The sequence below is a fragment of the Cyprinus carpio genome, chromosome A21 (genome assembly GCF_018340385.1).
Source record: "Cyprinus carpio isolate SPL01 chromosome A21, ASM1834038v1, whole genome shotgun sequence".
NCBI lineage: Eukaryota > Metazoa > Chordata > Actinopteri > Cypriniformes > Cyprinidae > Cyprinus > Cyprinus carpio.
Genome location: NC_056592.1, coordinates 1,762,111 through 1,773,222, shown reverse-complemented (window position 1 = coordinate 1,773,222; position 11,112 = coordinate 1,762,111). Strand labels below are relative to the sequence as shown.

At 34.1% G+C, this 11,112-nt stretch overlaps 1 protein-coding gene across 2 annotated transcripts in view; it reads left to right on the top strand.

Moving 5' to 3' along the window:
- The first annotated feature begins 3,254 nt into the window (after positions 1-3,254).
- The window catches only part of LOC109076482 (T-lymphocyte activation antigen CD86-like), a 12,483-nt gene continuing 4,625 nt past the window's right edge, over positions 3,255-11,112 (top strand). Inside the window, exons 1-5 of one of the 2 annotated variants that reach the window (XM_042778526.1) lie at positions 3,255-3,653; positions 5,712-5,774; positions 7,091-7,444; positions 7,778-8,059; positions 9,422-9,514. In XM_042778526.1, the coding sequence (XP_042634460.1) occupies positions 3,533-3,653; positions 5,712-5,774; positions 7,091-7,444; positions 7,778-8,059; positions 9,422-9,514 (913 nt within the window). In that variant the 5' untranslated portion in view covers positions 3,255-3,532. Of the gene's footprint in view, positions 3,654-5,711; positions 5,775-7,090; positions 7,445-7,777; positions 8,060-9,421; positions 9,530-11,112 lie in introns of both variants that reach the window. The other variant, XM_042778525.1, reaches the window with a different exon arrangement.

Genomic DNA, 11,112 nt, shown 5'->3' with positions numbered 1-11,112 from the left:
TCTTTTCCTCTGCAAGACAAACAAAAATAAATACATTTTGAGAACTATTGTTTGGACCTCAATGTTCTTTAAAATATGTTTTGTTTCACAAAAGAAAGGTTTGGAATGATGATAAATAAATGATGATAGAAGTTTCATTTTTGGGTGAAAAATCCCTTTAACACAAAATGTTTTCAAATAAAGGTACTTTTATTACAAAATAAAAACATACATGAAACATACATTTTCTCATTGTCCTCTTCTGTTCTGCAGTTTCGCTTCTCTAGTGTACTATTCTGGCTTATTCTTCAAATGTTTTGTGGCACTGTTAATATTGTTGGCTCCTTTAGGATAAATTACTTCTGTTTTTCCTCATTTCTAAGACTGGTAAGTCTGGTAAACAAATAAATGTCAAATCTCATGTTCTTGTTTTTGATCTTCCACTTAATCTGTATGTTTTGTTGCCTGTTAAAGTGTACTTATCCAATGGTTTGACTGTTCCTCAGAATCTGCCACGAAAGCACTTTTTCATTTAAACCACCTCTTCTAGTGATCAACATTATGTGAAACCATCTCAAGAAACTGATGAAAGATTGAGTCAAATAAACACTGAGTTGACTGAAAACAGGTCAAATGATGATCAGTTACCATGAAAAGTAAACCGCTTCATTAACAGGATCAAATGACCGAGTCAAACAAACCTCAAACCAAACATCTTCACCGTGACTAAAATCACATACCGCAGCCATTCAGTTTATGGATATAGTTTTTGTTTTTAAGAGGGAGTTACATTCTTAACAGTAAATCTTAGTCATCGCATCAGTGTGATATATAGCAGAACTTCCTTTTTTTTATTCTCATCGCATCTCTGAGAATCAGTCACCAAAACCTCTCGCTTAGTTTCTCAAACCAGTTATCTTCCCTGGATGCTGAAACCAAAGATTGCAACATGTGTTAGATTTGGAAATGACTTAATGCCATGAAAAGGGATTTCACATACAGACATGTCTACTGTCACACACTTACATTCTCCATTCACATGCATGCATTTGTACTCACTCTCACACAAACATACATTCTCCTTTCACATACATACACTTCTACCTTTTTTGGTGTCCATTACTTCCTTTTTAAGCAGGAAGTCACTCTCAGACCAGGAAATACATGTGCAAGACTTGCTCAGCTCTTCCTCACAATTTTACAGTAATGCTATTCAGAGCATGGTTTGGCCAGTGGTTTCAATTTTTTACTTGCCCTGCAGGCAAAATTTTCACAATCAGTCAATCAATAAATAAATCAATAAATAAGACTAAGCATTTTCTTTGTTGACTGTAACATTGTATTGTAATAAATGATAACCATTTTGCACAAATCAGTACAATAGTTCAAACATTAAACTGAAATGAACCATGCTTTTTCAGGTCTTTCAGGTCTAACTCTACTCCAGTTAAGAATGCACTGATCAGGATTTTTCATGACCGATTCCAATTCCATACTCGTTGCCAATTTATTTAGTTTTTATTACTTTTATTTATTTTGTTTACATTTATTAAATGTTTCATTTGCCCTGTTACTGGCCAAACTAACCTTAAACAAACAAACAAAAATATATGCAACATGAAGCAACCGCACAAAACAAAAACATCAGATGGGCTGAAGGAATATTTTATTATTACTCTTTATTAGTATTAGTGTTTTATTACCTTAATTATATGTATGTCCGTAGGCTACTTCCTTTACTGGAAGCTCCTGACACCAAGACAAATTCCTTGTGTGTGTAAACACACTTGACAATAAAGCTCTTTCTGATTCTGATGAAAATGCTAATTCAATCTCTGACAGCAGGTGGCGCTCATAGAACAGTAGCAATATAGCGTTTCCTGGGTTATTGCTGTACGCAGCGCTGCGCTTATTAACACTTCTTTAATATGTATTAATCAAAGTTTAGAGGAAAAAGAAAATGTCATCGAAACTTTTCTGAAGACAGTCAGTTCTGTTCTTCATATATATATATATATATATATATATATATATATATATATATAAAGGCTATATATATATATATATATATATGTTTTTTTATATATAAAGGCTATTTCTGCCATTTTTTAGTTCAACTTCAATGCTGATTTCTAAATACCCATTGCATGTATTTGTCATGTTTTGTTCTGTGTGTGTGTGTGTGTGTGTGTGTGTGTGTGTGTGTGTGTGTGTGTGTGTGTGTGTGTGTGTGTGTGTGTTAAAATCCTGAGTTTTTCCCGTGTCACTCTGTAATCTACAGGTGAGTAACATGATCCTTACCAAACAAGTCTAGTCTAAAAAACCCACTAGACATGGGAATCTTCCTCATATATTAGGTGTGTTTCCTTGCAGGAAAAGAGGAATTCACAATAAAAAAATATCAAAAATTACATCCTTGAAATCAGAGTGTGGCACCACAGGTCCCTGGAGGAAATTCCATCATATCTGTAAATCTGATCTGAACGAGTCCTCCGGTTAAAAAACCCAGAACATCTCATTCATACTGTGATGATGCCATTCAGTTGCTCTGATGCCAGCAGGAAGAGGATCAACCCAAACTTTTCATAAAGTGCAGTTACATGAGACCACTTCAGTGTAATTGAAATTACATGGTTTGTTGTTTTTTCACCTCCAGCCTTATAAACAAAATCCTCTGATATTATTTACTGTAACAAGATGCTTCATCCAAGTCAAAAACATATGTAGCATTACATTAATGCATAAGCCACAGATCATGTGAAATAGATCTAGTGATTCAACTTTAAATGAATTAAAATGTCAGAACTAACAGATTTCAGTCTGTTCAGTATGAGCCTCGTTCACTTTCATTACATGAAAAGGAAGGGAGAAAACATTTTCATACTCGACATCAGAGATGTCAGTAAATGATGACAGGTCTTTCATTTCTATTCAAGAGCAGGATGTTGAAGCGTTTTTTTCAGATGTTTTATCTGAGGAGAAGTATTGGGAAATGATACTGAATTCCTCCAAATCCCTCTCAAGTATTTGCTTGTCAAAATGAAACTGTTGAACGTCTTGTGAAACACAAAAATGAATAAAACTGGGAAGAAAGAAACTATCTATCTATCTATCTATCTATCTATCTATCTATCTATCTATCTATCTATCTATCTATCTATCTATCTATCTATCTATCTATCTATACATCTGTCTGTCTGTCTTTCTATAATGTATTTTTGTAAGATCTATTTTTTTGTAAAAAAAAAAAAGGCGCTTCTTTCTCGCCTCGGGTCAACGTTTATAGATACATTCGCTGATTTATTCTTGAATTCCGTTTTTATTTTTATTTTTTCCCGATTTGATTCACACCGGAATCGAGACTTTATGATGTCAGCTAACATGTTTATTCCCGTGATGGTTTACCGGACAGTGTGATGATTTAACGGTGCTGTCTGTCATTAAGTTCCCGATATCCATAGGTGAAAGGAAGCTAAAATCAGGATCTTCTCCCGCGAGACTCGCTTTTTCTTGTCAAAAGCGCAGCAGCGTCTTCGAAGCGGATCAGCGGCCAATGAGCAGAGCTCACGGAAGAGCACGCGCTTTAAAGGCGTTTACATCTGCTGCTCTCCGCAGAATCAAAGCAAAGATCACCAGCTCACAGGCACCTGCTCATGTGCGCCATTCTTCATTAAGTAAGTTCACATATCGTGTATAAGCTGAGCTTTACCAGTGAGTATAGAACAAATCAAATATGATTTGGCAAGCAGAGTTTGTTTTGTTATTTTAAAGTTTTACATTTTCAGCGTGCACTGCTGTTGACAGTGTGTGATAACACCCAGGTTTAACATCCTGTGTTTGCTGCATCCTTTGATGTATTTTTGCAAACGGTGCACCTTAAAAATAGGCAGTTTTTGTGTGCAAAAAAATTAGTCTCAGATAGAATAAAGTGTGAAATGCCATAGATGTTAATAGTAATTTCTATGGTGAATTTTATTTTATTTTATTATTATTATATATTTATTTATTTATGCTGTATCTGGATGTTCAGAAAGCATTTATTTAGTTTGTTAGTTAGCTAGTATTTCTAATTGTATTCATTCATTCCTTTATTTGTTTATTTATTTATTCATTTATTTTCATTTTATAAAAGTGCCATGGTAAACCCATGTTTTTTGTTGTTTCTTTGCAGTACCACAGTTTTTTTGTAATGGACAGTGACATATTCTAGTCAAATGTTACTAAGTAGATCTTCAGTTACTCTAAATATAATGCTGTTCAGATATAGTAACCTACAGAGTATTCGTTAGTGGTTTATACTTCTAGTTAAGATCTAAACTCTCAGGTAAAAAAAAGGTACAAAACTTTCAAAAGGTAATAATATGCATACCTTTGTACCTTTAATGTACTAATTTTAAAGGGTGATAAGTAACAAGCATATATCTTTTAGCTTTTGTACTGGTGATGCCCCAGTAACAGCTTTGTATCTTGTTTCTGAAAGTGTATGAATTTCCTCTTTCAGGCTAAAGTGGATACTCTTTAGAAAACCCATCTGCGTGTTCTAAACTGGATATAGCACATTTATGGTAGATTAGGGCTGATATCCCAAAGGTTGTTGGTTGAAACCCAAAAACTGAAAGGGTACTTACATGAGTAAGTGTGGTTTGCTTGCCAACCACTTAACCCAAGGATTAGTCACTGCTTGCCAGTTTTCTGAAAAATGTTTTCTTTTTTTTTTCTCAGTAACTCCCTCAATTTTTTCCTGTGACATAAACTTATTGTGTTGGTGGTCCTGTGGCTCAGTGGTAGAGCATTGTGTTAGCAGCACAAAAGGTTGTGGGTTCAATTCCCAGGGAACACATGTTAGGTAAAAAATGTCAGCCTGAGTAAGCTCCTTTGGATAAAAGCGTCTGCTAAATGCATAACTGTAATAACACGGGGGGAAATCAACTGTAAAAAACCACTAGTTTCTTGCTCCTTCAGTGTTAAAAGTCAAGTAAAGTGCTTCTGATAATATCATCCCTCTCAGTCTCAGTATGACCGCTTGGATGAAGAGATAAATGTCTATTTATGATCCACACATGCTGTCCGGAAGGTGCTTTTGCATACTGCTCAAAAATGTAGTGACTCAAATCAAAAATTAAGGTTGTTAGGGACCAATAAACAAATAAATTGTTAAAAGACCAAACTTTTGACTGAACATGAACACAGTTGTGTGTGAGAGAGAGTGAGATATCATTATGATACACATTACATTATGAACATTTCCTGTACTTAACATATACACCAGAGCTTTATGATTATGATGTCTGTTATGGAAACTGCTGTTGGTTATTATATTGGTGGGAAATATTCATGAGCTTCATTTATAAAGAGATGGACCTTCCTGAGGAAGAACAGTTCCTTTATTTCTCTCCCTGTGTGAGATTTCCTACCTGGGGCTCTTTAGGTTTTGTCCCGTGAGTGAATCAGTTCATGAATCATCTACACTGATGCCCTAGATTTGACTCATGTTAGGCTAATTAATAGCAAAAGAAAATCTGCTTTGTAACTGTTATTAAGGTAGACTTTGTTGGTCTGGTGGCATTTGTAAATCAAGAAGTACTGCACTGCTGATTCATTGTGGTGCATGACATCAGGGACAAAACTATCAGCTGAAACGCATGCAAACACTTCTTAACCAGTTCAGTCGGACTGGAGATCAGGAGGATTGTGTGTGTGACATCAGACTGATGTGTTGTGTTTACGTGCAGGGGTCATGAGGGGGACGCTGGTCGTCATATTTCAGGCTCTGCTGTGGCCTGTCTCAGCATCAGGTATGACTGATATCCATTACACTTACCTGTTTTCTGTTTTAGATGATAAAAGGTTAATGTAGAAACTGCTAATCAGTGGTTTATCCTAGACATTAATTGGATTCAATGAAGCACATTATGTTTTATCTGCTTTAGAGTTTCAGATTAGATCTAAGTGTTGTCTCAGACTATGCTCATGTTGGCTTGAGATCTCAATATGAACACCAACATTTCTCATCAAATGATCTGAACTGCCCTCTACATTAATTTAATAGCTTTAGACTCCTACTGGATGATGACTAGTTACTCATCTGAGACAAATCTGATACTTAAAACATAACTGAGAACTCCTTAAGTGTCATCCGTTATGAAAGGGCAACATTTGAGTGATAAAAAAAATTCCATTTCACTTCCAGTAATTCATACAGTGACTCTTATATTAATATATTATGATAATTACATTTTCAGCCAAAATACACTGTAAAAATGGTTTTTAAAGTATAATATAACATATTCAATAATATATTTACATAAATGTATTTTCAATAAATATGCTCACATATTAAAAAAAATATATAAAATTACAGTGTATGTACATTAATATTGTCCATAATATATTTTTGGAAATACATTCTGGGTAAATACAAGATTGGAAATGTATGTTTTTGTCCCTTGTTTTAGTACATTGTAAAAAAATAAAAAAAATAAAATAAAAGTACAATTATATCATATATATATATATATATATATATATATATATATATATATATATATTATATATATATATATATATATAATTGATTAATATATAATATATAATTTATTTATTTATTTGAAATTGTAAACAAAGATTATTGGAGTAGGTTTTACAAGAAAATGCTATCTTAGTCATTCTACTTCCAGTTTTTACATTTAATTCATTTCTTAATTATTTGTAATTATTTGTGAAATTTACTGTTCATTTCTGAGTGAAAATTTTCAAAGTAAATTCTACACCAGATTTCTTTCAGTGTAAAACCCACACTAAATTATTATTCAATTAGTGTAAATAATGTAAATATATGAAGTTTTGTAAGAAGCCATTTTTACTATAAATTTAATTGCGGAAACCCTAACTGTAGGTTACTGTAAACTTAGTTTTCTATTTGTAAAATAATAGTTGCAATGATACATTTTAAGTCAAGCATTTTTCAAAGCGATCATAGGAGATAATAGTAGTTTTGGGGGGAGAACGCTAAAGTTTTCTCATAAATCTCTTGATATTGATCTGTGTATATCTCTAAAATGATGATGAAGATGTCTCATCATCTCTGTGATTCTCATCTGTTTTCCTCCAGCCCTGTTTACAGTCAGTTTACAGGAGAGCAACTATGAAGCAAAGCTACATGAGGACGTCAGACTAGAGTGTTTGTTCTCCTCGGTTGAAAGTCCTTCCAACCTCACTGTCATATGGAGCCGAGTCGAGCCGAAGCAGGCTGTGGAGGTGTATCGGCTGGAGAGAGGCAAAGAGAATCACTTATACACCAGTGCCATGTTCATACAGCGCGCACAGCTCATCCACGAACAGCTGAAGAAAAACCGAGCGGTGCTGCACTTGAAGAAGCTCCAGATAAAAGATTCAGGCACATACCGGTGTATCGTGAAAGTGAAAGATGATGGAGACTACAAGCAAGTCACGCTCAGTGTTACAGGTGCGTTTGACTGTATGAATATTGTTACATTCCTGTAAGCAGGAATTGTTTATATTGCAAGGATGCAGCTCATATGTTAATATATATTTAAAGAAATGTATTTATTGTACTGTATTTCAGTGAATTGCACTCTTTGTTTTCGGAGTTGCATTTTTTGAGCATATTGCATTGTATTGCATTGCATTTGAGTTCAGTGTATACAGCAATTTTGCATAATGCAGAAATAGTTCTAGTATGGCAGAAAATTCTTTCTAATACATCCATGTTTTCTAAAACTTGTACCAGATTGTCATGCTTATGACTTTAGCTGTATATTATGTTTATGGTTTCCAGCTCCTTATGCTCCCATTAAGAAAGCCATCATGAAGACGGGTCAGGATGAGGTCGAGCTCTCCTGTGAGTCTCAGGGATTCCCGTCCGCTCAGGTTATCTGGAGCGGTGGTCAGCAGCACACAAACCTCACGGAGATGTCCAACAGCACGACACGATCTACAGACGAAGATCTCATCCACATCATCAGCAAGCTGACGGTCAAACGAGACCTCGTGAACAACTACACCTGCTCTTTCCTCGTGAAGGGTGAAACCCAGCAGACGGCCACCTTCAGCATCCCAGGTGAGTCTGATGTAGGAAAGGTTTATTAACTAGTGTCAACCTAGTATTCAGATTTGGAGAACTGTAGCATTGCATTACTTGCTTACCAATGGATGCTCTGCACTGAATGGGTGCCGTCAGAATGAGAGTCCAAACAGCTGATAAAAACATCACAATAATCCACAAGTAATCCACACCACTCCAGTCCATCAGTTAATGTCTTGTGAAGCCAAAAGGTGCTTCTAACTGTTGCTTCTGGCAAAAATATGAGTCCATGATCCATAATAACGCTTCCTCCAGTGAAAAAGTCCATCTCCTGTTGTCCTCTCACATCAAAATTCACCCACATATTTACTTAGAGCTGTTTTGGAGTGTAAATCTTCTGATTCAGACCAGACCACTTTCTGGCTCATTTAATGATGGATTTGTTTCTTAAAAATATTCAGCTTTTGTCTTCTCCAGATGGACTGGAGTGGTGTGGATTATTGTGAGGTTTTTATCAGCTGTTTGGACTCTCATTCTGACGGCACCCATTCACTGCAAAGCATCTATTGGTGAACGTGATGGAATGTAACTAAAAACTGTGCGATCCAAATGAATGGACATTTTATATGCAATTAGTGTAAAACTAGGGCGTAAAACTTTTTCTAGCACTTTCGGGAAATAATATCTGTCAGTTCATCTCTGTAGGAATGAATATCAGCCTACAGATTTGAAGGTTGCATTTATTTTCCATCGCTTATGGTTTGTGAGAGGCAGATTTTTCTTGATGGTTTTCCCCAGATGTGAGGGCGTGAGATATGAAATAAGTAGGTAAAGACGTGCACAAAGGGAAATCAGATCGGTTAAATGTGGAGGAGTGCCTTTGTTACTATTTATACATTATTAACTAAAACTAACAACATAAAAATGTTTAATTAATTAGAAATTAAAATAAAAATTACCTGAAATAAAATTTTAAAACTCAGTTGAAAATGCAGCAAAAAACTTTATAAACATATAAAATATATATTTTTAAACTTTTAACAGAAAATATTAAAATAAAATTTTACTTTATTTATTTTATATATTTTATTTATTTAATTAACTTTATATAAAATATATATATAGAGAGAGAGAGAAATATATAAATATGCGTGTGCATTTATTGCGTGTGCATTTGTGAGAGAGAGAGAGAGAGAGAAATATATATATATATATATATATATATATATATATATATATATATATATATATATATATATATATATATTTTTTTTTTTTTTTATTTTTTTTTTTTTTTTTTTTTTTTTTTTTTGTGCATATTTTTTTTTTTTTTTTTTTTTATTTTGTGAATATTTTAAGCAACAGATATTTAATGCCAACATTGTTCTCTTTTTACAGATGAACTCCCTTCTCACTGTTCTACTCCATATGTGTGGATTGTTGCCGTGGTTGTCGTGCTTTTAGCCATCGTCTTCATCTCCGTCATTCTGCGTAAGAGAAAAAACGGTACTTTGACATTTACATTCCACACTTATTTAGCTTTATTTAAAAAATGCTATTATATAGCTTGTTTTTGACATATTCCATAGTAATACTGTGGGTTTTGGATCATTATATTATTTGAAGTACCTTGGAGTAGCATGCAGTTGGTATTTAACGTGACATAACCTGTTTACATTTCATCTGAAACACTACAGGTGATTCTGTCACTTTTTTACTGTCTGTTACGGCCCATTAAAATGTGTTAGGTCATACTGTGTCTAAATCAGATATGGTGAACTGGTTTTTGATGCAGTCAGTGTAGATTTGCTTGATTGATTTGTTGATTCTTTTAGAAACTAGTCTTGTGACTCAACATCATATGATATTAAGCAGCTTGTAAAGAAGGAATCCCCAGTTTATTCAGGAAATTATTCAGGGTTTTGTCAGCTGACACAGGTGAAAACTTCCTTAGTCATTTGCATGCTATGTGTGACAAGGCACTTTTGAAAAGGTTTGAGCTTAAAAATTCATAAAAAGCAATTAGTTAACTTGAACATGCACAGATCTGAGCTTCTGTCTCTGTGGCATTGTGAAACTAAAACATGCAGAAACAGGAATGACCCAGCGAATTACCCTTATATGACCCGGTTACTGCACTCTACAAACTGCTGGGTTAAAAACAACCCAATATGGGTTATTTTGGCAACCCAGCGCTGGGTTGTTTTGAAATTGGATTATGTTTGACCCAGCATGCTGGGTTGCTTTTTTATAGTTTAAAATTACTGCACTGCTAGGCTAAAATGAACCCAAACTGAGCTACACATTAAACCTGCAAACCTTGTTCATTTTAAAATCACTTTTACACACACAGAATGACTATCAAAAGGTAAATATTCATTAAAAACAAGAAGAGAAAACAGTCAAAAGTAACATGCATATAAGAACAATTTCAGAAACGTATGGCATTATTATAAAAGAAAAATAAAATATTTGTTGAATATAACTTTTGAGATCAAATTGGACCTTTTTGGCAAATTTTATATATTGTATAAAAATATTATACAACAACACTATTATACAATAATTGTACAATTAGTTAATAGTTAAGTTCTACATTTTTTATATCCTAATAGTCCTGACTGTACTAACATACTAACATGCTACACTTACTGTTTCTGCAGTATACTGTATAGTGTGTGTACCTGTAGGGTATGTGTTCATTCGACAACAATGTAGCATAGTACTATTTTAAAACCATTTATCAAATAAACAATGCAGACTATTTCACATACAATTGCTCCATTGATTAGAACGCAGCAGCACGTGACAAAGAAAAGTCCCCTGTTTAATCTTCATTATCTACAGAAAAAAGAACCAGGTTTTGTCAGGGGTAAATACCACATTACTTGTTCACGTGTGGAGTAACTTTAGTATCATGTTTACTTCAAAAACAAAACATTCTTTGTTTTTGTTTTTTTGGCATCGTGTCTGAACATGTGCTGTTGCTACAGTAAGCTTTACACATGATCTGACCTTTAAGAAGAAGGTTTCCTGACAACACGTTTACAGAAATAATCCTGACAATGACAAAACACTTGTCCATAGCC